Source organism: Panthera onca, chromosome A3 (genome assembly GCF_046562875.1).
Source record: "Panthera onca isolate mPanOnc1 chromosome A3, mPanOnc1 haplotype 2, whole genome shotgun sequence".
NCBI lineage: Eukaryota > Metazoa > Chordata > Mammalia > Carnivora > Felidae > Panthera > Panthera onca.
The window spans coordinates 127,868,541-127,895,754 of record NC_138341.1 but is presented as its reverse complement, the minus strand read 5'-3'; the positions used below and the strand labels follow the sequence as shown (position 1 = coordinate 127,895,754).

At 44.2% G+C, this 27,214-nt stretch overlaps 1 protein-coding gene across 1 annotated transcript; it reads left to right on the top strand.

Annotated features, from left to right (window-relative positions):
* The first annotated feature begins 148 nt into the window (after window positions 1–148).
* Window positions 149–26,929, top strand: ZNFX1 (zinc finger NFX1-type containing 1). The gene is made up of 14 exons (XM_078443970.2): window positions 149–684; window positions 2,588–2,702; window positions 5,495–7,300; window positions 12,347–12,478; window positions 13,902–14,050; window positions 14,680–14,829; window positions 15,913–16,027; window positions 17,318–17,568; window positions 19,017–19,156; window positions 20,184–20,338; window positions 20,707–20,852; window positions 21,660–21,770; window positions 22,700–22,795; window positions 23,445–26,929. The coding sequence occupies exons 2-14, from the start codon at window positions 2,642–2,644 to the stop codon at window positions 25,884–25,886; spliced, it is 5,754 nt and encodes a 1,917-aa protein (XP_078300096.2). The 5' UTR covers window positions 149–684; window positions 2,588–2,641; the 3' UTR covers window positions 25,887–26,929.
* Window positions 26,930–27,214: the final 285 nt, after the last annotated feature.

Genomic DNA, 27,214 nt, shown 5'->3' with positions numbered 1-27,214 from the left:
GCCTGCGCACTGTGCCGGTGGCACTTCCCGTTCCCTCCCGCGCCACGCGGGGCTCTCTGGGAAATGTAGTCTCGGAGTCGCCGGGGCGAAGGCTATCTTATGGTTGTCAAGGCCGCCCTAGCCCCGCCCCCTTCCCGGTACACTCCGGGCCACAAGGGCTCCTCGGCCTCGCCGCCATGTCGCGCTTCACACGCACCAAGCCACCCGGCGGGTTCCCCCTCCTCCGGGGCGGGCTCAGGCCTGCGACGGCCCTGGGCGCTGTTAACCCGCCCTCCTCAGTCCCCTCCCCTCAGCCGCGCCCGCCCGAGCCCGCCGGCCCCGCCGCCGTGGGGAGCTGAGGCGACACCAGTCCGTCCACCCGCCCCTGCCGGGCCTGAGGGCGGAGGCGTCGGCAGAGCATCAGGGCCCGGCCCCCTCGTTCGCAGCCCAGAGGTCCCCTCCTCCTCCTCCTCTTCCTCCTTCCCTTCCTCCTCCTCCTCCTCCCTCCCCCCCCCCCCCGCTCAACTCCACTGTTTCCCCTCTTCCTCCTCCTCTTCTCTCGGCCCCTCGCCCCGCCCAGTGTCTGCGGGGGGAAAGGAAACCGAAAGTGCGCGGCGCCGGGCGGGGCCGCGGACCAGCCTGGGCCGGAGTCCGAGCACCAGCCGAGGCGGCGGCGGTGGCTGCGAGAAGAAGCGCCGGAGCCGGGTGAGTGACCCCCAGTCCCGCGCCCCGGCCCCGAACCTGCTTCTGCCCGCCGCGAGCCCCGGCGCCCGCGCCGCCCCGCCACTACATCTGCCGCCACGAGCCCCGGCGCCCGCCTCAGCCCCCAGTGCCCCGTACCTGCCTCAGCATCCCCGCCGCCCCATCACCCGCCTCAGAGCCCCACGTGCGCCCCTCGGCGCCCCCGTCGCCACCTCTGCCTCCGGCCCCATCAGCTAGTTCCGCCTCCCACCCCCGTGTCTGCCCTCATTTTCTGCCCCGGCCGCCCCCTTCGTCTTCCTGTGTCCTCCCCTGCCACCGCCTCCTTCACCCTCAGCACCTGGGTTCCTCATCCCCATTTCCAACACCGGCCTTCCCCCCAGCGGGGCTCAGCCAGACCTTGTTGAAGCCCCCCTACCTCCCTGCCATTTCTGCCCCAGCCTAGCCACTTCCCGGTCCTGCCCCCCCCCCCCCCCCGACCCCATAATATCTCCATCAGAAACTCCTGGGCTCCTGGTTGCCGGTGACCCTTCCGTTCCTCCTTCTATCCTCTCGGGACCCTGGAGAACCCCCCCCCCCCCCCGATGACCCACCTCCGGCCTCTGGTTTCAGCCTCTTCCATCCCCCCTCCTACCCCCCCATTACCCTTCTCTGATATGACCCCTCTACCACCTTGACCATCACTGATTTTCTTCTTCCTGCCCTTTTAGGCCTTGATTCCCAAAGAAACTCACTTTAGTCTGCTTTTTTTCATAGCATTTCCTGTTCTCTCTGCTCCTCCCTTTTTCTTTTTTTCCATTTCTTTTACCGCTTTTCAGAAAATTTGAGTTTCTATTTTAGTATTTTTCAACCAGAGGAGAAGGCATTTTCTCCTCGAATTTTTTTTTTAAATTAAAACACACACACACACACACACCCCCAAAATACTGAATGCACTTGAGAGCTGGGTTTGATAAGATGAGAGAAGAGATTCACCCAAAATATTCCCGGCAGGAAGGAAAAGGACTCCTTTTTCTGAAGAGGATAAAAGCTACTCCTCATATAATGCCAAATCTATTCACAGTTTCCAACTATGAATATTTTAAAAGTCAGTTACAGGGACAGTCTCAAAAATCCCTTTGCTGGGGACTCTGAGTCACCCACTCATTCCCTAGCCTCAGCTCATATGATATGTATGAGTTGCATTGAGAAGTTCCCTTAAAGGGGCTTCCTCTTCCTCTTACAGGGTCACTGTCAAAAATCTTTAAGAAGAAAGGAGAAGGAAGAAACTGCAGACTTCTAGCTGGTCCTGGGGAAACAGCATTCTGTAGACGCTAAGCCTCTGGTTATTGAAATATGTAGTTTTTTCTTTTTGATTCAGTAGAACAGAGGGCTTAATCGGTTTGGCTGCATTCCAAACGATAGGATAAGGGATAACTGCTCACTAATTATTTACAGACTATAGAATACTGTAAGCTATAGAGTTCTGTATAACATAACTGTGGGATGGCATGGTGAATACATGGTTTTTGGATTAACAAAAATGTACTTCTTTCTTCCCTGGCAACAATATTTGTCTGCTTCGTGGGAGAGGAAAATGAAACCTAGCAACCGATTAAGTAACTTGGCTAAAGACATAAACCAAACAGTAGTTCTGAATGGGAATTGATGACACTCCCTCTGCCCCAACGAAGTGCAAGGATAAAAGGGAGGGAGGAATTTGAAATCACCTAAATGGTGAATTTAACATTTTATATCATACTGGGCATTGACAGAGTTGAACACTTGTGCCCGTGATTAAATCTGTGTTTAACTCTTAGTTTACTAATCGTTAAGATGTAGAAGCAGGAGGATTGGGTTGATGCTGTTTTGGGTATTTTTCTGCCAGCTGCTGTGTTTCAAGGGCCTTGATCTCTCTCAATCTGTGCAGATTTCCAGATAACCGAAAATAACGTGAGCGTGGAGGAATTCAGGTAACTCAGACATGGAGGACAGAAGACCTTGTTTGGAGGCCAGGCCAAGAAATCCCTATACTAACCACAGAGGTGAGCAAGATTTTCTACTTAATGGGAAGGAAATGGAATTCCTATGAATGAGCAGACCTGCCTAAGACTAACAGCCTCTCTCAAGTAAAGAATGGCTTATCCCTTAGCCACAGCATGAATGACTGAAAAATAGACAACCCTCTCCTTTTCTTAAGAGCTGATGAATGGGTATAGTTCACATTAACAAAGACAGCGATAAGGTGTCTGAATTGGAAATAATTTTTAGAGTAGTACTACCCAAAAGAAACATAATGCAAGCCAGAAATGTAATTTTTCATTTTCTAGTAGCATCATTTAACAAAGTAAAAAGATGGGGGTGCCTGGGTAGCTCAGTTGGTTAAGTGTCCCAACTCTTGGTTTTGGCTTGGATCGTGATCCTGTGGTTTGTGAGTTCAAGCCCCGCATCTGGCCTTGTGCTGACTGACATCACGGAGCCTGCTTGGGAGTCTCTGTCTCCCTCTCTCTCTGCCCCTTCCCTACTCATGCTATTGCTCTCTCAAACATAAATAAATAAACATTTTTAAAAAAGCAAAAAGAAACACATGAAATCCATTTTAAAAATTTAATAGTAATTTGTTTAACATGTGTTTGAATGAGTATATCCAAATAATGTCATTTATTGTAGTAACTGAATACAAACATTTTATTGTCAAGTACTTTAATAATTTCAGTATTTTTACTTCCCTAAATACTCAAACATTATCATTTTTTTAAAGATTTTATTTTTAAGTAATTTCCACACCCAAGGTGGGACTCTAACTGATGACACCCCCCCACCCCCCTCCCCGACATCAAGAGTCGCCTGTTCTTCTGACTGAGCCAGCCAGGCGCTCCTCAGATATTATCATTTTAAGGTGTTATCAGTATAAAGAAACTTTAATGCGATGTTTACCCTATTTTTGGTATTCAGTGTTCAAAGTTACACATCTTAATTCAAGCTAACCATGTCTAAGATTCTTAATAACCATACATGGCTAATGGATATGTATTTAATTTAATGGCATATGTCTAGAATCCTAGTCACCAAAGTAAAGCTCATTCGAAAAACATTACTGCTATGATTTTTCTATTTGCTTAGAACTTTCAAACAAAACCAAATGGATTCCTGTTTTTCCCTAAGTTTGCAACATGTCATCTGAGTTTTAGCTGTAGAATAAATGAGGAAGAACTGTAGAATTTTATTCTATGAGCTGTGTGACTATTCAAAGAATGAGAAACAATACCAATTTTAATTCTTCAAAACCATCAAGTCTTTGGGTCAGATTGAAATATTAGAAGGACTTTATTTTGATATTTTGAGAGTTTGAAAAGTAAATAAGGTAACACTTATAAAATTTAGACTTCAGTAATATAGGGTTTATATTTTGCCAAATGTTCCTTTATGTTGTCACCTCAAAATTTTCTCTGCAAAGTACAAAACAAGGAAAAGTGCACATAAATAGATTTAGCATCTAATGTCATGAAATGGTACAGTCATCTTGAATATGATGTGCATTCATAACATTTTTATTCTCACATCATTGTACACAATCTTATTTTGTTTGTATTTAAAAGCTCCAAGTAATTCTGCCAAGTTGGGTCAGCTCCATCAATTTTATAGGAAACGAAAGTGAAAGACAGTGGGCTTTTGGTTAATTTGGCCAAATTTACTTCTGAAAGGTGTGGCAAATTAAGGAAGACAAGTTCAGCTTCATCCACAGGGTGATGTTAGCTTTCATGTGTGGACTTGGTATATCTTCTCCTTCCCCCAACAACTTCTTATCTGAGGGCTGGTAGTAAATAATACTATGTGGATGAACTTGTGCTTCAGAAAGGAGAAAAACTTGAGTTTCATTTTTCAGTTTCCTAAAACAAATTTGAGTTTCCTTTTTCAGTTTCATTCTCAATGTATTAACTAGCTCAAAAACATCTTGGTAAAGGAAACCCCACCTTCCCCCTTGCCATCTGATGCTGAACAAATTTCAAGAAGCATTTCTCCTGTAATTTTATCCCACTTGATGCCTGTGTTGCCTGTAACATAATTGTTTAGTGGCAGATCCAGTGGCCTGGAAATCAATAGAGTATTCCCAGTGGAAAAGTATTACTAGTGCTACTAGTAATAACATTAATGAGAACTTTTTACATGTTGGGTATACTATTAAGCATCTTACAAACGTTTAGTCTTTACACCTACATAGATACTTAGACTTAAAGAAAGTATTTGACTTGTTCAAGGTTATACAGTGAGGAAGTGGCAAGGACAAGATTTGAATCAGGACTGTTTTGCTCTGAAATTCATGCTTTGGCTATTATTTGGTACTGGCAGAAGACTCAGAAGCAATGAGCTGATCATTTTGACCCTCTGAAATAATCTCAGCTCATGAGGATTAAATGAGATACTGCAAGTATTTATCCTCTAACACGGATTAGGCACTCAACAAATGTTTCTTTTTTTTTTTTTTAAAGTTTATGTATTTAAGTAATCTCTATACCCACCGTGAGGCTTGAACTCACAACCCCAAGGTCAAGAGTTGCATGCTCTTCTGACTGAGCCAGCCAGGCGCCCCAACAAATGTTTATTCTTTTTCCCTTTTGCACCCTTTGAAAAAACAATGTTTTCATAGTATGTGCTGCAACCACAGTAATCTATTTTACATTTATTACATGATTTCATAGGAAGTCTTTCTTCTCTGCAAAGAAAACCTACTAAGTTCCTTTGTTGTTTTGGAAAATGAGAGTATGTCCCTTGTTGTTCTGTTAGATTTCCTTGTACCTTGACTTTTGTGCTTACCCAGTATTCCCATTGCGTTTAGGGCCTGTGGATGGAGAATTACCACCAAGAGCTAGAAATCAGGCCAATAACTCACCAGTGAATGCTCTCAGAGGAGGAGCTAACCAGCCTGGAAGGCAGCCTAGGGCCACCAACCATGCTGTTCCTGTACGGCAAAGAGAAGAAAGGTTTGGGGCTATGGGCAGGAATCCACATCAGGGAAGGAGAAACCATGAGGGGCGCACTAGTGATGAACCTAGAGGCCAAAGACGTCAGGAAAATGATGCTCGGCGGAGAAATGGCAACCAGGAGGGAAGGAACCACAGACCACCGTGGTCCGATGAAAACTTCCAGCAGTGGCGAACCCCACACCAGAAACCTGCAGAACAGCCACAGCAAGTGAAGAAACTGGGCTACAAGTTCCTAGAAAGTCTTCTGCAGAAAGACCCTTCTGAGGTGGTCATCACTCTTGCCACAAGTTTAGGGCTGAAAGAGCTCCTGTCTCATTCTTTTATGAAATCCAACTTCCTTGAGCTCATCTGCCAGGTTCTTAGGAAGGCTTGCAGTTCCAAAATGGACCGCCAGAGTGTTCTCCATGTCCTGGGCATACTGAAGAACTCCAAATTCCTCAAAGTCTGCCTACCAACTTACGTGGTAGGAATGGTCACTGAACCCATCCCTGACATTCGAAACCAGTATCCGGAACACATTAGCAACATCATCTCTCTCCTCCAGGACCTTGTAAGTGTCTTCCCCGCCAGCTCTGTGCAGGAAACTTCCATGCTCATTTCCCTCCTGCCAGCTTCTCTTAACGCTTTGAGAGCCTCTGGGGTTGACATAGAAGAGGAGACAGAGAAGAACCTGGAAAAGGTGCAGACCATCATCGAACATCTGCAGGAAAAGAGGCGAGAGGGCACTTTAAGAGTGGATACCTACACTCTAGTGCAGCCTGAGGCAGAGGACCATGTTGAGAGCTACAGGACCATGCCCATTTACCCTACTTACAATGAAGTGCACTTGGATGAGAGGCCATTCCTTCGTCCCAACATCATTACCGGAAAATACGACAGCACTGCTATCTATCTGGATACCCACTTCCGACTCCTGAGAGAAGATTTTGTCAGACCCCTACGTGAAGGCATTTTGGAACTTCTCCAAAGCTTTGAAGACCAAGGCCTCAGGAAGAGAAAATTTGATGACATTCGAATCTACTTTGATACCAGGATTATCACCCCCGTGTGTTCCTCGTCAGGCATTGTCTACAAGGTGCAGTTTGACACAAAACCACTAAAGTTTGTTCGCTGGCAGAATTCCAAGCGGTTGCTCTATGGATCTTTGGTGTGCATGTCCAAGGACAACTTTGAAACATTTCTTTTTGCCACCGTGTCTAATCGGGAGCAGGAAGATCTCTGCCGAGGAATTGTCCAGCTCTCTTTCAATGAGCAGAGCCAACAGCTGCTAGCGGAGGTCCAGCCCTCTGACTCTTTCCTTATGGTGGAGACAACTGCATACTTCGAGGCCTATAGGCATGTCCTGGAAGGACTTCAGGAGGTCCAGGAGGAGGATGTCCCCTTCCAGAGGAACATTGTGGAATGTGACTCTTACGTGAGGGAGCCAAGGTACTTGCTAATGGGGGGCAGATATGATTTCACTCCCTTAATGAAGAATCCCTCAGCCACTGAGGATTCTCTGAGGAATGCCGAAGGCTTAAGGTATCCCAGAGTGAATGTCTTAGACCCTAGCCAGTGGCCCTCAAAAGAAGCCCTGAAGCTGGATGACTCCCAAATGGAAGCCTTGCAGTTTGCTCTCACAAGGGAACTGGCTATTATTCAAGGACCTCCTGGAACAGGTAAGAGAATTTTTCAGATCACGTGACCTCTTCCCGATGAGATAGGCAAGGGAGGCTTGTCTCTAGGTTTCTTGAGTGTCTTGATTAGAAACATTCTCCTGAAATGGGCATCAGACCTACTTACAAAGTAGCTGTTCATGGTGATTTTCCAGTGGGCAGCCATTGGTATGCATGGTAATAAAAGTCACTAGGTTAGAGAAGACTGCTGAGGCGTCAAATTTAGGAAGATGCATGACCTTTGCTTCATCAGAGGCTATGTTAATTTTTATTTAATTTTATATTACTTTAAATTAAATAATATCAAATACATAATATTAGCACTGTGTGCCAAGTAGCATTTTACTACTTGCTAGTAGTGTTGTATCTACTGATTGCATCCTCACAACAGCTCTGTGAAGTAGAAACCGTTCTATCTTACAGATGAAAAACTAAGACAAAGAGGTTGAATAATATGTTGAAGTTCGTAAAGGTGGTAAGTGATAGACCTAGGACTTGAACTCAGGCACTGACTCTATAGAGTCCTGCCTCTTGTAACTACTACACCATACTTCTCACGGAAATATGCCTCTCTGCACCCTCATCCCCACATGCCACTCTAATCCTACTTTGTGGTGATAATTGCTGTTGTTTGATGTGCATCTTTCCAGATGTTCTCAAAGGTGACCATTGATCTATCTCTGTGTCTGTATTCTTATGTTTACATACATGCACTCATACTTTTTGTTTTCTTTCCATAACATAAATGGTCAGTTATTTTTATAACACGTTACAGACATTTTTTACATTCATTACACTCCAGTCACATTTAGAAATGTCTCACTCTTTTTACTATGCCTGCATTCACTGTAAGGAGTGAGTGTACCATGATGTTTTTTGTTTGTCTGTTTGTTTGTTTTGTCATTACATAGAGTGCTTTGGTAAGTGTCCATCATCTATATATCTATGTACCTGGTATGTGTTTATCTTTAGGTATTCTTATTATTTCCTAAAGTGGGAATTCACATTAATAGTTACAGTGTGTACTGCTAAATTATCCTCCATAAAGGATACACACACATGCAAAAAAACAAAAAACAAAAAAACCCTGGAAAGAGGTCTTTAAAAAAACACTAATAGGGCTATTGACTGGCTGGCTCAGTCAGTAGAGCACGTGACCCTTGATTTCAGGGTTCTGAGTTCGAGCCCCATCTTGGGTGTAGAGTTTACTTAAAATCTTTAGAAAAATAAAAAACACTGATAAAGTAATAGCAACTCACAATAAAAAGTTATATAACCTGGGGCACCTGAGTGGCTCAGTTATTAAGCTTCCGACTTTGGCTCAGGTCAGGATCTAACGTTTGTGAGTTCGAGCCCAGCGTCGGGCTCTGTGCTGACTGCTCAGAGCCTACAGCCTCCTTCAGATTCTGTCTCCCTTTCTCTCTGCCTCTTCTCCATTTGCTGGCTCACTCTCAAAAATAAATAAACGTTAAAAAAAAGAAAAGTTATGTAACTGAATGGAAACTTTTTTCTGATAAGAAACACCTGTATAATGGAAAAATATGCATAATTAAAGAGATGCTTTCAAGGCTTAAAAAAGAAAAAAAGGATGTACCAGTTTACACTCTCACCAAGAATGAACTAGTGTTCCCATTTCCTTATATCTTCTCCAGTATTGTTGTGTGTTATCTCAATGTTTTTTGCTGATCAGCAGGTTTTGCTGATCTGTGAGGTTAAAAATTTTGAACCATTATTTTTTATGTTTTAGTAAAAATGGTTCAAAAAATTTTTTAAATCTCTCTTCCCACCATTCCACTCAGTTCCTTTCCCTAAAACAATGTTATCTTCCTGTTGATCCTTCCAGAGGTATTCTATAAATATTCAAGCAAATGCTTGAATTGAATATATTTATTGTACTTTATGATTTTCTTTCTTTCTGTTTATTTATTGTAAATTTTTTAAAGTTTATTTTGACAGAGAACGGGGGAGGGCAGGGAAGAGCGAGGGACAGAGGATCTGAAGTGAGCTCTGTGCTGACAGCAGAGAACCCAATGTGGGGCTTGAACTCAGGAACTGTGAGATCATGACCTGAGTTGAAGTCAGACACTTAACCATCTGAGCCACCCAGGCACCCCTCTTTTTGTTTGTTTTGTTGTTGTTGTTGTTTTTAAGATATTATTTTTAAGTAATCTCTCTACCCAACATGGGCTTGTTTGAACCCACAACCCCAAGACCAGGAGTTGTGTGCTCCACTGACTGAGCTAGCCAGGCACCCCACCCCTTACTTTTTTTTTTAACCCATTACGCTAGAAATCATCTTGTACATGTTGCTTGGTCCATTTAGAAAATATCTTGGTGTTCCTTTCATATTGGTACATAAGTAGTAACTCTTGTTTATGATTGCATAATATTCCATACAGTGGAATAATGTCTTTAACCAGTCCCGTGTGGAAAGATTTATTAGTACAAACAGTATTTCAGTGAATAGCCTTGTTTGTGAATCATTTCATATACAAACAAAACATATGCAGAAGAGAAATTTCCTAACCTGATCAAAGAATATATAATTGTGTAATTTTAATAGATATTGCCAAATCACTCCCTGGAAATGTATATCACGGTGGTTAATTTGTATTTTTTTCATTAAGAATGAGATTAAGGGGCGCCTGGGTGGCTTGGTCGGTTAAGCATCAGACTTCGGCTCAGGTCATGATCTCACGGTCCGTGAGTTCGAGCCCTGCGTCGGGCTCTGTGCTGACAGCTCAGAGCCTGGAGCCTGTTTCAGATTCTGTGTCTCCCTCTCTCTCTGCCCCTCCCCTGTTCATGCTCTGTCTCTCTCTGTCTCAAAAATAAATGTTAAAAAAAATTAAAAAAAAAAAAAAAAAAAGAATGAGATTAAAAGGGCACCTGGGTGGCTCAGTCAGTTGAGCATCCAACATTTTTTTTTCTTTTTAACATTTATTTACTTTTGAGAAAGACAGAGTGAGGGAGACACAGAATCCAAAGCGGGCTGCAGGCTCCAGGCTCTGTGAGCTGTCAGCGCAGAGCCCAGCGTGGGGTTCAAACTCATGAACCGTGAGACCATGATCTGAGCCGAAGTCAGTTACATAACCAACTGAGCCACCCAGGCGCTCTAAGCATCCAGTTCTTCATTTCAGCTCAGGTCATGATCCCAGGGTCGTGTGATCGAGCCCTGCATCAAGCTCCTTAAGCCCTGCTTAAGATTCTTTCTCTCTCCCTCTGCCCCTCTGACCCGCTCGCAGTCTCTTGCTCTTTCTCTCTTAAAAAAAAAAATAATAATTTTTTTTTTTTAAAGAATGAAATTAAATATCCTTTTGTCAGTTTATTGGCTATTTATATTACTACTTCTGTGGATTGGGTTCTTTTTGAATGACTTCTTACTGCTTTGGAGGAGCTTTTTGTATATTCAAAATCTACATGTTGCAGTTAATTTCCCTTAATGTTATCACTTGAATTAGGACTCATTAGTTCCAAGTGTAGTAATAATTTCAGGCTAGCTTAAGCCACACACATAAATGGTTACTAGGGAAGAACTGGTGAATATGAGGGGGAAGTAGTAAAGGGGGTCCTTTTTGAGGTGGGAATCCCAAAAAGTATCTATTCTAAGGGGAAGGAAGGAGACAAAGTAAATATTAAATTATAAAGATTTTCTTTCCTTCTGAGGTATCCTTATCCATCCAGTCCTGCAACTAGAAACCTAATTTTCCTTTTCTGTTCCCCACCCTAGCCAAACCATTATCAAGTTCCAGTCAATGTTACCTCTGAAACTTCTCCCCTGTCTGCCTATTTATCTCCCGTCTCCTGCTGAAGTCAAGCCTTAGCCTGGAATATGGCAGAAACCTCCCAACCCTATCCCTGTTCCTTCTTGCCCACTCTTAACTCAGTTTTCACTTCCCCAGAGAAGTCTCTTCTAACCTCTGACTAGGCCAGAATCCCAATTATATGGGTTTTTTGGTATTGGGTATTTCTCATTTCCCACATTTATGATTTTACATTTGTTTCTGTGATTAATTATCTTTCTCTTCTACAAGTCTGTAAGTTCCAGGAAAATAAGAACCATAGTTGTTATGCTCACTATGGTATTTCTTGCATCTAACCCAGTGCCTGACACCTGTTAGGCACTCAATACTTACTTGAAGGGGAAAAAGGTGACTAAGCCATCCAGGCACCCCTGTGGAGCACAAGATTCTTGCTCTCAGGGTCGTGAGTTCAAATCCCATGTTGGGTGTGGAGCCTACTTCATTTAAAAAAAAAAAAAAAAAAACCCAAACGAAAGGAAAAAAGGAAGGAAGAAATTGTTGTTGTTTATCTTGCTATACTGAAATCTTTAATTTTCTTGTATTGCTACCTCACTCACCTTTGATTTTTTGAAAACAGTGGCTAACTTCTCAGCCTGACACAGTGTAAGGATTTAGCTATTTGTAGACATAATTAATTAATTATTGGCCATTTACTAATGAGCCCATAACTCTAACTTGAATGTTGATTTCGCTGAGTTTTTCCCTCCTTTCACAAAGGCAAGTCTCTGGTATATTGAAAGCATTTCTAAATAATTTGCTACATGAAGTTAGCAAGTAGCCAGTAAACAACTGGCTAAAAAATACCTTACAGTTGTGAAAAAATATCTTAAAGCTGCAAAAAACAGAAGGGATTCTTTTTATGTGCTGACAGCTATCTCCAAGGTACATTAGGTGAAAAAGCAAGATGTAGAGTAGTGAAAATAGTCTGCAGCTATTTGCATTGAAAAAAAAAGGGAAGGCTAGAGAAAGACTATATTCATTTTTTGTTTGCATTTGCATAGAATGACTAACTCTGGAAAGTTACACGAGAAACTGGTAATACTGGTTTGCTTCCCAGAGAGGAACTGGATGACTGGGAGAAGAGCAGGGACACTTTTCGTAAAATACTCATTTGTGCTTCTTGGGTTTTTAAACCATCTCAGTGTATGACTTCAAATTTTTTTTAATAATAATTTGCTGTAAGTAATTAATTACTCCTTCTAGAAAGTCTTTATTTTTTTTTTAACTCTCCTTTTTCTTTCTTTTTTAGGCAAAACCTACGTTGGTCTAAAAATCGTTCAGGCACTTCTAACCAATGAGCCTGTCTGGCAAATTAGCGTCCAGAAATTCCCCATCTTGGTTGTATGTTATACTAATCATGCTTTGGACCAGTTTCTGGAAGGTAATTCTAGGCAAAATTGTTCTCTATCAAGACATTTATAGTTGAACCATCACCAACTTCGGTAGCTTAAATTTTATTGCTATTTGAACTAAGCCCGTAGTCCTATCCATGACCTGCAGGCTCTGTCTGGTCTGCTCCAGCCAACTCTGAACCTTATCTCCTTCCTCTTCCCTTGTTCTTCCTAACTCCAACAACACTGATTGTCTGCAGTTCCTTGAATTCCTCCAGCTTCTCCCTTGGGCCATGCTGTTCCCCCATCCCTAGAAGACACTTTTTCTCTTTGCATCTTGACTTCATCTATCATCTAGCCTGGTTGACTCCAACTCATTCTTTAGATCTCCCCTTAAATCTCTTTTCAGGTGTATTTTTCCAGTTGCCCCCAGACAAAGTTAAGCCTCCTTTTGTACTTTTTCTTCAGAGACTTAATACAAATGTAACAATTTATTGTATGAGTTTCTACTCTAGACCATAAACACTGTGTGGGTTGGTCCTCTTTCTTGCTATATTTATGGATTCTAGCACTCAAAAAAATACTAATTGTATTAATGAATGAATAAATATATGTTTTTCCTTTTCCTTGAATATTATTTTCCATATCTTCCTTTCACCCAGATTAAATATTTTTTATTCTTGGAGTCTCAGTTTAAATATTAGATTATCCCACCCAAACTAGGTAAGTTGCCCTCTTATATATTTACAGCATCATGTACTTACAGTACTTACTGTACTTATTGCTATTATGAGAAATTGTTTAACGTGTATCTTCTGTGCCAGAGTGTGAGACCTGAGAACAAATTAGGAATAGAGTCTGTGCTTTACCTGCTATATCTTAAGAACCTAGCACATGCCTGGCACATAGTGACCAGTTGGTAAATACCTGTAGAGTGAATAACAGAACATTTACTAAGTGCTTACTTTCAAATCACAGATGAAGAACTGAAGCCTCAAGTTTAGAAATTTGCCCCAGTTTACATAGCAATAGTGGTGAAGTCAAGGTTTGGGTTCCCAGATATCTGATTCTAAAGCCTATGTTCTGGGGTGCCTGGGTGGTTCCATTGGTTGAGCTCTTGATTTCAGCTCAGGTCATGGTCTCACGGTTGTGAGATCGAGCCCTGCATTGGGCTCCGTGCTGAATGTGAGGCCTGCTTGAGATTCTTTCTCTCTCCTTCTGTCCCTCTCCCCAGCTTGCTCTCGCTCACTCTCTCAAAAAAATAAAGCCTATGTTCTTAAGTACACATTTTACTGCTCTGCAGGTCATATCATCTCTGAGGACTTTTTGGTCATTAATAGGGTGGATTCCTGTAGGTACCAGTTTGTTCCCTAAGGAACCAGCTGAGATAACATCCGAAACACATACAGCGCTCACCTGAGGGAATCCAGCGTAGCTCCTCTCACCTCTGCTATGCTCCACTTTGCTCCATAGGCATCTACAAGTGTCAAAAGACCAGCATCGTGCGGGTAGGTGGAAGGAGCAACAGTGAAATCCTGAAGCAGTTCACCCTGAGGGAGCTGAGGAACAAGCGGGAATTCCGTCGCAACCTCCCCATGCACCTCCGAAGGGCCTACATGAGTGTGAGTCCCAGCTTTGGATATCTGAGATAGTTCATGGTAGAAATAGACTAGGTAGCAGTGGCTTTCTGGGTAGGCAGTCCAGAGGAAATAGGTGCTCCACAAAGTGGTGAAGGACTCAGGTTCCTTCCAGCATTCCATCTGTTAATCCCATGGTGTGACCTTTGCCCTCAAAATCAAGATGGAAAAAGGACAGAAAGGAGCATACCACCCCTCCCAGCCCCTGCCAGGACCTTTTAAGGCTACTCCCCCCGCAAACCACCAACAGCCCTATTTACAGCCCATTGGCCAGCGTAATGTCATCTTCTAGCTGGGCAGCAGTGTACCCAAGCAAAACTCTGAGTCCCTATTACCAAGAAAAAGAGAAGTAGTCTCCACAACAGTATCCTTAGCCTGTTTTTCTGTTGTGTTATTTGTTCCTTTTTCTTACTGGTTGGTAGGAGTCTGTTAGACATTTTAGATAGTAACCCTTCAGTTTTAAGATTATTTAAATTAAGACTTTTTTGACTGGTCTATTTATTTCTTCTCTCTTCTTGCTGTTCCTGTTTTAGCTTTGTTTTCCCTCATAGCAGAAACTGAGTTTAGGGGGTGATCTCACTTGCTTATCATTTCTTTCCCTCTGTTTTTGGCAGATTGTGACACAAATGAAGGAGTCAGAGCAAGAGCTGCATGAAGGGGCCCAGACCCTGGAGTGTACCATGCGTGGTGTACTACGGGAACAGCACCTGGAGAAGTACATCTCCCCCCAGCATTGGAAAAGCCTGATGAATGGACCAGTACAGGTAGGGGTCATCCTGGGGGCTGTAAGCATTTCTCTTGCCTCAGTACTTGGAGGCAGTCTCTAGCAGAAGCAACAATGCGAAGCATTAGCTGTTAGGATAATCTGACGCTGCCATAATGTGAGAAGTCCCTTTTCAGGAGGAGAGGTGGCTGAGTATACTAGTCAAGAGCAAGACTCTGGAGTCAGCATGCTGGATGTGAATTCTGATTTTGCACTTGGCAAGTTACTTAATTGTTCTGTGCCTGCTTCCTGTTTTATAGAGTGGGGATAATAATAACATTAAGTTGAACCATATGAAATTGCTAATATTTGTAAATTTGACTTGCAGAAATGGCAGTTTGTAATAGATCAATGTAATTGGTATAGGACTATTATTTGGATAAACAAGTTAGTATTTATAAACCACTTAATTAGTGTGCTATAAGAGATTGTTCTATAAAGCAAAATCATAAGGCAACCCAGCCCATATAGAGAGCCTGGATGTCAGGCTTAGTGACCTTAGTGACCTTAGTGACCTGAGGTCACATAGACTGTGTGCCATGGCCAGTATGATCCTCAACAGTCAACAGTCTCTCAACAGTCTCTCAACAGTCAAATGGATAATAATGCCTGCGTTCAAAGGATGTTCTAAGTAGTAACTGACACAATTCCTGTAAAGTGGTTGGCCAGGAACCCATTGAAATGGTAGCTCTGTTATCATTGAGTTGGTGATTTCTAGGGTTACCCAGAAGCCTGAAGGGGTCAGTCAGTCAATCTATAAATGACTAAAGCAAGCTGGGTGTGAGACATTGGAAAGTAGAGAGGACTTGGCAGACTGGAAAAGAAATGGTAGCAACCCACTCTTAGCCATTTGTTGCCATCTCAGATGCAGGCTCATTGCTGCCATAGATCCTGATTTTGTCAAGAGCAGAAATTTTTATTTTTAAAATTCTCTACAAGTCGTATTTAATGATCCCGTTGCCCAAGGGTTGCCAGCTTGCAGCCTCTGAAATTTAAGAGAACTACTTTTGATCCTTCTCAGAAACCTTTCCTTTACACTGGTTGTCATGGAATTCTCATGACTGATAATTAATTCCTTCCTCAGGATAGTGAATGGATTTGCTTCCAGGGCTGGAAGCATTCCATGATGCTGGAGTGGCTGGGCCTGGGTGTCGGTTCCTTCACCCAAAGTGTTGCTCCAGCAGGACCTGAAAATACAGGTAAGAGCGCATGTCTACCAAGAATCACATCTTAAGGTCGAACGTGGTAAAGACCGGAGACTAAAACTTGAAAGTAATACCTAGAATATATAAAGAGCTGTAATCAATTAGAGAAAGACAATAGCTTGATAGTAAAGTAAATAAAAGACACTTAACAAGCACATCACAAAATAGGAAATTGTAATGGTCAATAAACATATGGAAAGTACTCATTAGAAAAGAGCTAATAAAACCACAATGAGATGCTGTTACACATCGGATTGCCAAAAATTTTCAAGTTTGCTATATTGACAAGAAGGTGGAGCAGTAGGAACTATGATACACTGCTAGTGGGGATATTAATTGGTACACCACTTTCAAATAATAGAAAAATAGAAAACTCAAATATTCATCAATATTTGTACAGCACATGGATCAGTTACTGTCCATTCAGATCATGAAATACTGTACAACAGTGAAAAGGAATGAATTACAGCATATATGGCAACATATGAATCTCAAAAACAGGCTGAATGAAAAAGCAAGGTGTAGGAAAATACATTATAATATTCCATTTATGTAGAGCTCAAGAAATGAAAAAAAAAGCCAAAATTAGATGATGTGTTGTTTAGAGATGTGTATGCATTATGTATATAGTAAGGTTATTTCAAAAAGCTAGGGAAGGGAATGAGCAATACAAAATTCAGGTTAGACAGGCCCACAAGTGTCTTCAAGAAATTGGGGATTTTCTCCTTAAATTGGGTGGGACGTACCTAGTTGTTCATTTTTTTTTTTTTCTTAATGTTTTTATTTTAGAGAGAGGGCATGAGCGGGGGCGGGAGTGGGGGCAGAGAGAAGGAGACACAGAATCTGAAGCAGGCTCCAGGTTCTGAGCTGTCAGCACAGCGCCCAACACAGGGCTCAAACCCACAAACTTGCAAGATCATGACCTGAACCAAAGTCGGGTGCTTAACCAACTGAGCCACCGAGGCAACCCTGGATGTTCATTTTATGTATTTTTATTATCCTTTAAATTGCCCATACATCATATATCTTCCTTTGTGTATTTGACATAAGTGAAACTTTTCTTAAAAAGGGATATGTTTATATGATATTTAAAAATATAACAAAAAAGTATATAAGGAAACCTAAGTCTCCCTCCCCTAACACTCATTTCTCCCAGTTTCCCCTGCTAGAAGTAACCACTTAAATCCCTTGAGAATGTTTTCATACATCTAAGTTCTTATAAGTGTCCCCTTCCATTCTTTGGCTTCAAGAGTTTCACCCCTGTCTTGCCTGCTTTCCTCTTAGCCCAGGCAGAAGGGGAGGAGGAGGAAGAAGAAGGAGAAGAGGAGGGTTCGCTGATTGAGATTGCCGAGGAGGCTGACCTAATTCAAGCAGACCGGGTGATTGAGGAGGAAGAGGTGGTTAGACTTCGTCGGCGGAAGAAGGAAGAGAATGGGGCAGTCCAAGAGTTGGCTAAAGTGCTTCTGGCCATGAGGCTCGACAACTATGGCCCCGGGACAACAGCTGGTCAGGAGCAAGCTGGAGGAGAGTGGGAGGTAAGCTCACTTCCTCACGGCCTCTGGAAGCCCTGACAGAATGGGAAATGGGAGTTCAGTTATTACTGCCAGATGGTGGGGGTTAAACTCTCCTGAAACAGGCCTGAGAACATCTGTTCTGACTAGAACTGCAGCCCCTTATTTTCACCCATTTCTGTTAGAGCAGCGTATTCACCTTGTCCTCACAGTTAATTTACCCGTTTTACAACCTAACTGTAGTATAAGATGGGTCCAGTTCCCAAGAGTATAAAAATTATGACCCTTCAGAGGGGTGCTGGCAAGAAATTCCCACTTAGAAAAACAGGAAGCAGGTGGCCAAATGGCTTCTCTTGAACTTTCAGAAAAATGCACCACATATGGGTCAAATCAAACACTTACAGTTCTCAGTGCTTGATGCTTTCATGGATATTATCTTCTCAAGTACGAATGAATCTATGAAAAATACATTAAGATTTTAGAGAATTCAAGTAAAGCAGAATGAAGCAAGCCTTACAGGCTGGAGGGAGTACTCATCCTTTATTCACCCTGGAATTTGATATTTCTCTTAACGCCAGAATAATGTGAATGCCCAGACTTTCCCTCTGGTCATTCCTTTGGTAGAACCAAGTGGTCCTCCAAATTTACCATTCATTACTATGACGGTAGAGTACTGGATACTCAAAATAACATTTTCTAAACTCATGATTTAAGAGACTTTCAAAGTCAACTTTGGATGCAGTTTTCCCTGGTCTGCTAGCTTTTAACTTGATCTTCTAGTTCAGATCTGATCCTAATACTTGGAATTATGGGTTGGGCATCTCTCTGCCACGTGGCCTCAGGGGGAGTTGATTGGTTTGGTTTGGAACTAAGGGGAGGTTCATAACATTGTGACATCCATCTTTCATACCAGTCCTTAGTGACAGAGCCAGGGGAGAGCACTTTCTCCTAAATGGTGCCTTTCACCCTCTTGTGAAAGGTACTGTCTCGATATGATGGCATTAAGACCGTCTTAGCAGGCCCTGTACAGCGTTTAACAAGAAAGACCTACCTGTACTACTTTTCATGACATGTTTTAGGAATGAGAAATAGAATGTGGTCAAAGGACATTCAGTGATAACAAGTGTCAGTACTATTCTAAGTGCTTTCATGTTTTTATTCCTTTAGTCAAGTCAGCAACCCTGCAAAGATGTATTGTTATTATTCCTCATTTTGTAGCAGGCAATGCTGAGGTACATAAAAGTTGAGTAACTTACTCTAGAGGTAGATGGGGCTTTGAACCCAGGCAGACTGGATCCAGAGCCCCCATTTAGCCACTTTGCAATGGATATGTGTTGGAAGAGTTTGAGACATTCAAGGAAGTTCTTCCGAGGTGGCAGCCCCTTTTTAACGTGCTCTGGTCTCGACCTTGGTCTTAGAACTGAGCCAATTTCTGCTCAGATGGTAACCCTGGCTGTTAATGATGTCCACAGACTCAGCGCAGCCAGAAAAAGAAAATGAAAAAGAAAGTGAAGGTTGAACTTCGCAAACTCAACACCATGACTGAGGCTGAGGCCAGTGAAATCCAAGATGTTTGGCAGCTGGACCTGAATTCTCGCTGGCAGCTATATAGGTATTATGCCCATTGCCTCCTCCCCCCAACCCCCAACCAGTGCACGTGATTACCCCAAAGGGTTCCTTTTCTGTTCCTGCAACATAACCCCCCATCCCTCCACCCCAACCTCCAACAGTGTTAACTAATGATTGGTTGCATACCCCCAGTGAACTGAGTGCTAGGGGTGCAGACGTGGGATAAAATAGACACTTGGCTCTACCTTTAAATGGAGCTTAGAGTTTATCCAGGGAGACAAATTAGTTAATTCCACAAATAAAAAGTTAACAAATGGGCATAACCACTAAGAAATAAAAGAACAATGAGTGCTAAGAATATGAACACGGGATTTGAGCTGGTCTGAGGTATCCAGGAAAGTGACAAGGCAAGATGTGAAGGATTAGTAGACATTGACAAGACCAGCAGGGAATGGGGAGCAGATGAAATTATGGGGACCACGTACATAAAGGCCTTGATGTGGAAAGGAGTATGTCTATTTGAGAAATTGAAAGAAGGCAGCCAGCATAGCTGTGGCTCAGAGAAATGGAAAGTGAGGTCAGAGAGGTGGGAGGGGCCTAACTGCAGGGACTCATGGGGCAAAGGTGAGGAGCCGGGATTATCAAAAGCCACTTTTCAAAAAGTACCGAAAAGCTCTTGGAACATTCTTTAGCAGAGTAGTGACATGATCTGCTTTACTTGTAAAACGAGACTGGAGAATTAGGGAAGGGGACTCAGAGATGTGCCAAGGAGAATTTGTGAGAAATTCTTGAAGCTTTTGAAGTCCCTTAACTCTCTTCTCAATAATTAACCCGTATTCTTTATTCTACTCTCCTCCTTAGCTCCTAGCCACCTATGTACATCTCTGTACTTCTTTTTGTTGGGCATTTTGGAATCTTGGTTCCCTGCAAACCTAGGTCTCTCCTTCCTCTCCCTCTGTGGCCTGTAAGCTCCGCAAGGGTCTCGGTTCCACCTCATACACACCACAGGGGGTTCCTCTACCATCTTAAAGAGCACACATCTTCTTTCTCTGGTTCTTCACATTCTCCAGGCTGTGGCTACAGATGTACCAGGCCGACACCCGCCGAAAGATCCTCAACTATGAGCGCCAGTACCGCACGTCAGCAGAGAGAATGGCCGAGCTGAGGCTCCAGGAAGACCTGCACATCCTGAAAGATGCCCAGGTTGTAGGAATGACAACCACAGGTGAGAAAGCATGGGGAAGTTTACCAGATCCAGCCATTCACTCCTGGTGCCAAGCTCTTATCAGATTATCTAGGATAGGTAAAGAGAAGCTTCTTTAGGAGGTTAGAAGGAAAGGCCATGAAAAGCTATTGAAAGTGAGTTATGTTTAGGGAACTCATGATGAAATGCACCCACTTGTCCCTGCTGCATTCGATAACCTGACAATGACCAACATGGGTGTTGGTGGTCTGGAGACCACTCATTAGCACTTATTCTCTCATTCAGTGGCCACCACAGCCCTGGGTGGATGTGAGGACTCAGTTTTCACAGACTCAGATTCCAACCTCCAGTGCATCAGCTTAGAGGAGCCTCTTCTCTCTTGACTCCAGGTGCTGCCAAATACCGTCAGATCCTGCAGAAGGTAGAGCCTCGGATTGTCATTGTGGAAGAGGCTGCTGAAGTCCTTGAGGCCCACACAATTGCTACATTGAGCAAAGCTTGCCAGCACCTCATTCTGATTGGGGACCACCAGCAGGTAGGGCAGGTGCCCCTGGAAGATGAAGAGAGAGGGCTCTTGGAGGGTTGCACTCAGACAGAAGACCCTGGCCTCTCTGCTTCACCAGTCCTCAAACTTAGTAGTAGCTCTCTGTGATTCTTTCCCTCACCTCCCACATTCAATCTAAGAGCAGGTGCTCTTAGATATCGGGTATATTTGAGAGATAGTATCATTCATTTCATAATGACCTTTCAAGTGGACTATTAAAACAGCCTCCTTCTTGTTCCCCTACTTCGATTTTTGCCGTCCTCTAATCTATTCTTTGTAAAGGGGCCAAAGTGAATTTTTTTTAAAAAGTAAGTCAGATCATGACACTCTATAGCTTAAAACCCTCCAGTGGTTTCCCATTGACTTAATACAAAAATCAAGCTTCTTAAAGTAGCCTAGAGAGGCAGATATTCTCAGGTTGAGCCTGCTTCTCTGACTTCTCATATCACCATCATTTGCTCACTGTGTTCCCACCACCTGCCCTCCTTCCTGCTCCCTCATACCTTGCTTTTCAAATGATAGGCAGCTTCCTCCATGCTGGCATCAACTCAGGTGTCACTCTTTAGGGAGGCCTATTTAAGGAACCACCACTCCTGGGCACTCCATCACATCACCCTTATTTCTTGCCTTCATGTCCTTGTCACTCTTTATCCTTAGCCTGTCAGTACCTAGAGCAGTGCCTGGCATATAGAAGGCACTTGAAAAACATCTGATGGGTAGGTTGGTGGTTAAGTGAGTATATGATTGGATGGATAAAATAAGTCAGTAGAGAGTCCTCAAACATGTTTGTTTTCTCAGCTGCGTCCCAGCGCCAATGTGTATGATCTAGCCAAGAATTTCAACCTTGAGGTGTCCCTCTTTGAACGACTGGTGAAAGTAAACATTCCCTTCGTCCGTCTAAATTACCAGGTAAGAAGCTGGACCTCTCTTATTACCTACCACATGTTCAGGAGAAGTTTCCTGGGAGCCTACCAGCTGCCAGCAAGAAAGGTCTCATAAAAATAAAACTGGCTTAGGGGCATCTGGATGGCTCAGTTGGTTAAGCGTCCGACTTCGGCTCAGGTCATGATTTCAGTTCATGAGTTTGAACCCCGCATTGGGCTCTGTGCTGCCAGCTCAGACCCTGGAGCCTGCTTCGGATTCTGTATCTCCCTCTCTGCTCTTCCCCCACTCATGCTCTCTCTCTCTCCTTCAAAAATAAATAAAAACATTTAAAAAAAATTTTTTTTAAATAAAAAATAAAACTGGCTTAGTAATTCAATGACTGTTAGACTTTTTTTCTTTTCTGTTTTAAAATACCACAGGATGGGGGCGCCTGGGTGGCGCAGTCGGTTAAGCGTCCGACTTCAGCCAGGTCACGATCTCGCGGTCCGTGAGTTCGAGCCCCGCGTCGGGCTCTGGGCTGATGGCTCGGAGCCTGGAGCCTGTTTCCGATTCTGTGTCTCCCTCTCTCTCTGCCCCTCCCCCGTTCATGCTCTGTCTCTCTCTCTGTCCCAAAAATAAATAAAAAACGTTGAAAACAAAATTTAAAAAAATAAAATAAAATACCACAGGATGAGCTGAGTTTGTGTTGGATGAAAGAGCTGTTTACAGTCTGCTCTTTTCTCCTTATTCTTTCACATTACCTCCAGATTTTCCACCAGCAACCTAGTCTTTAGAAAACTGTCCCTTTATTCTCTGCCCATGTTTCTTTCTTTTCTTTTTTAAGTAGGCTCTACACCCTATGTGAGGCTTGAACTCACAACCCTGAGATTAAGAGTCACACACTATACCAACTTGAGCCAGCCAGGCACCCTCTTTCTGCCCATGTTTCTCATGACCTATATGTCTTATTTCAGCACCGCATGCGCCCTGAAATTGCCCGGCTTTTGACCCCCTACATTTACCAGGATCTGGAGAATCATCCCTCTGTTCTCAAATATGAGAAGATAAAGGTGAGTCTGTCCTATTTGATCTTTCTGTGATGTATCAACAACCAAGGAGGCTGTATTACCTTAGGATGAAAAAGGGTGTTCAGAAGGATCTAGAGCCAACTTTTTTAAAAGCTCGTCACCAAGAGTAGAAATAGTGTAGAAGTTGAGAGATACAGACGTGGGTTTTGAATCCCAGCTCTGCAGCTGTGTAACTGTTTAGCAAGTGATACACCAATTCTGAATGTCCTGATCTTCTGTACAGTGAAAATAATGGGTACTGCCTCGTTACATTATTGTCTTGAGGGAGATAATGTGTGAAAAGCAGTCAGCACAGTGGAGTGCTTGTAAGTTAGCTGCTCACTCAACATCATCATAACTTCTGCCTGTTTGCTGAACCATAATAGTTGGATTATGGATGGCTATTGGAAATTATAATATCCAATGTATTAGAAGTTAAAATAGACAAATTCTGTATCCATTTTCCTACTTGCCACGGTCCCAAAAGAAAACATACAGTAGTGACTGACACCAGAATTAAAGATTATGGTACAAAGTATACAAAAAGCCTCGCTAAGTCTCTCCCCGGAATAGGGTCAGTGGCCAATACATCTGAAAATAGAAAGAACTGCATGAGTGAACCTTCTGACATACCATTTCTTTTCCTCTCTAGGGGGTCGCTTCCAACCTTTTCTTTGTAGAACACAACTTTCCTGAACAGGAAATCCAAGAAGGCAAAAGCCACCAGAACCAGCATGAGGCTCGCTTTGTGGTAGAATTGTGCAAGTACTTCCTTTGCCAGGAGTACCTCCCCTCCCAGATCACCATCCTCACCACCTACACGGGGCAGCTATTCTGCCTGCGCAAACTCATGCCAGCCAAGACATTTGCTGGCGTCAAGGTCCATGTGGTTGACAAATACCAAGGGGAAGAGAATGACATCATTCTCCTCTCATTAGTGCGGAGCAACCAGGAGGGCAAGGTGGGTTTTCTCCAGATACCCAACCGCATCTGTGTGGCCTTGTCCCGTGCCAAGAAGGGTATGTACTGCATCGGAAACATGCAGATGCTAGCCAAGGTGCCCTTGTGGAGCAAGATCATCCATACCCTTCGAGAGAACAATCAAATAGGCCGCACACTCCAGCTGTGCTGCCAGAACCATCCTGATACCCACACCTTAGTATCCAAAGCTTCTGATTTCCAAAAAGTGCCCGAAGGAGGCTGCAGCCTACCCTGTGAGTTCCGGCTGGGCTGTGGACATGTCTGCACCCGTGCCTGCCACCCCTATGATTCCTCACACAAGGAGTTCCAATGCATGAAGCCATGCCAGAAGGTTATCTGTCAAGACGGGCACCGGTGCCCTCTTGTTTGCTTCCAGGAGTGTCAGCCTTGTCAGGTGAAGGTGCGCAAAATCATTCCTCGGTGCGGTCACGAACAAATGGTTCCTTGTTCCATGCCTGAGTCAGATTTTTGCTGCCAAGAACCTTGCCCCAAGGTCCTGAAATGTGGGCACAGATGTAGCCATCCCTGCGGTGAAGACTGTGTGCGGTTTTGCTCAGAAATGGTCACCGTGAAACTCAAGTGTGGGCACAGCCAGCAGGTGAAATGTGGTAATGTGGAAGACCTCGTGTATGACATGCCAGTCAAGTGCACCACCAAGTGTGGCACCATCTTGGACTGTGGGCATCCTTGTCCTGGGACCTGCCACAGCTGCTTCGAAGGGCGCTTTCATGAGCGCTGTCAGCAGCCCTGCAAGCGCCTGCTCATCTGCTCACACAAGTGCCAGGAGCCGTGCATCGGCGAGTGCCCACCCTGCCAACGGACCTGTCAGAACCGCTGTGTCCACAGCCAGTGCAAGAAGAAGTGTGGGGAACTGTGCAGCCCCTGCGTAGAGCCCTGTGTCTGGCGCTGCCAGCACTACCAGTGCACCAAACTCTGCTCTGAGCCCTGCGACCGACCCCCATGCTACGTGCCTTGTACTAAGCTGCTGGCCTGTGGCCACCCCTGCATCGGTTTGTGTGGGGAACCGTGCCCCAAGAAGTGCCGTGTCTGCCACCAGGAAGAAGTCACCCAGATCTTCTTTGGCTTTGAAGATGAGCCTGACGCCCGCTTTGTGCAGCTAGAAGACTGCAGCCACATCTTTGAGGTGCAAGCCCTGGACTTCTACATGAATGAGCAGAAAGATGATGAAGTTGCCATCAAGTTGAAAGTGTGCCCTATCTGCCAGGTGCCCATCCGCAAAAACCTGAGGTATGGAACCAGCATCAAACGGCGGCTGGAAGAGATTGAAATCGTCAAGGAAAAGATTCAGGGCTCAGCAGGGGAAATTGCAACCAGCCAGGAACGACTTAGGGCCCTCCTGGAGAGCAAGAGCCTCCTCCACCAGCTGCTTCCTACAGACTTTCTGATGTTAAAGGAGAAGCTGGCCCAGAAGAATCTGTCAGTGAAGGACCTGGGCCTTGTTGAGAATTACATCAGCTTCTACGACCGCTTGGCTGGCCTGTCAGACTCTCTGAAAAAGGTGCATGTCTTAGAACAAGAGAGAGTGAGGAGTCGACTAGAGCAGGTCCATGACTGGCTAGCCAAGAAGCGTTTGAGCTTTACCAGCCAGGAATTGGATGACCTCCAAAGTGAAATCCAGAGGCTCACATACCTGGTAAACCTCCTGTCCCGCTGCAGGATAGCAGAGGGGAAGCTGAGAGGTAGCACAGCAGAAGAGGTCTACAGTGTCCGAAAGATCCTCGAGAGAACATGTAAGTTCACCCAGGAGGATGAAAAGTTTGTGCAGAAAAAGATGGAAGCTCTGAAAACCATTCTTCCCTGCTCTGGCCTGGGCATCTCAGAGGAAGAACGAGTGCAGATAGTCAATGCTATGGGTTATCCTCGGGGCCACTGGTTCAAGTGCCCCAATGGTCACATCTACGTGATTAGCGATTGTGGGGGAGCCATGCAGAGGGGCACATGTCCTGACTGCAAGGAGGTGATCGGGGGCATAAATCATACTCTGGAAAGGAGCAATCAGCTTGCTTCTGAGATGGATGGAGCCCAGCACCCTGCCTGGTCTGACACGGCCAACAACTTGATGAACTTTGAGGAGATCCGGAGGATGATGTAGGAAGATGGTGCACCGCTGCCTTGTGCCTAGCCACCACCTGGCTGGGATCGGCTCCCTTACGAAGGAACCGAAGTTTGTTTTTTATTATTGTCCTTTAGTCTTAGTACCTATTTAAGGATCCACTTTTAGGGATTGCCCACGTTTGTTTCTAGATTTCCCCTGCGCTAGAATAAGCACTTTACCTCCAGAACTGAGAGCAAAGTTAACAGATACCTTCTTTTTTCCTCCTGCAAGTTAGTGGACAGGCTCTCTGGAGCATGTTTGGGGCTTCCACCTAGGGCTACCTACTGGTATCTCTGGGTCCTGACTCATATTTTTTCTGCAGTGCTCCGGGGGCACAGAGTATGAACTCAAGTGAAGCAGACTCATTCTAATTGCCAGGCCCTAACTTGTAGACTAACTTTAATTCCAATAAACAGAGGCCCAGAGGAGTTGTTTATGAACTGCTTATCCTTTCAAGGAGCACAAAAATCCCTCCCACTCTCCTCCTGGGGCATCCTCACTCCCGGAGACGGAGGCATGTGATAAGACAAAGACTTCGTGACTAACCCTGACCCAGTTACATATTCACAGAGTGGGAAAGTGTGACTACCCACAGCTGGGGGCTCTGCAGCAGGCCCAGGCTAAGGAGTGATCCCTCATATCCTCTCCTGTGACTGGCACTTTGGAATGGTGGTTTCTTTGCCTGCAGGAGTTCAGTAGCAGTGCTGGTTCCCCAAGGCCCTGAATGGAACTAAACCAGCAGCACCTATCCAAAGTGTGACCTTTTGTCCCAACACTACTACAGCTTTTGCCTGGGCAGGGTTAGCATGCCAGCAGCTTCTGCAGGCCCCAGACCCATGCCAGAAGCCAGCCCCCAGGCCTGCTGCTGCCTGCATACATATTCCCTCAGTCCAGTGTTCCTAGAACAGACACTTAGGCATCTCAGGTCTTTCTAATGTTGGTGAGAAAAATATCCTTTTCCTATGTATGCATTTCCTTTTTTGTCTTTACTATGCACTTTAGCCTATAAAGCCAATTAATAAAAATGATGATTGAGAAAATCAGTGGTCCATGTTTGTCAACTTCTAGAAACAGCTCAGGCAGCCTGAGACCATGAGGATGGGGATGGAGCCACTGCCTACGAGGAGGCCAGTCTGGTTTCCGTGGTACGGAGTTTTTATTTAGCTGGTGAGTCCTCTGTACTTATGGTAAAAAGAATTTTTTGTTGTTGTTGTATAAAAGCATAACTTGGAAGTTTGCTTTCCCAGAGGCAACCCTGTTAACAGCTTCATGAGGCCTCCCAGAGGTAAGCTACACATATGCAATGTATGTAACTCTTAAAAAAA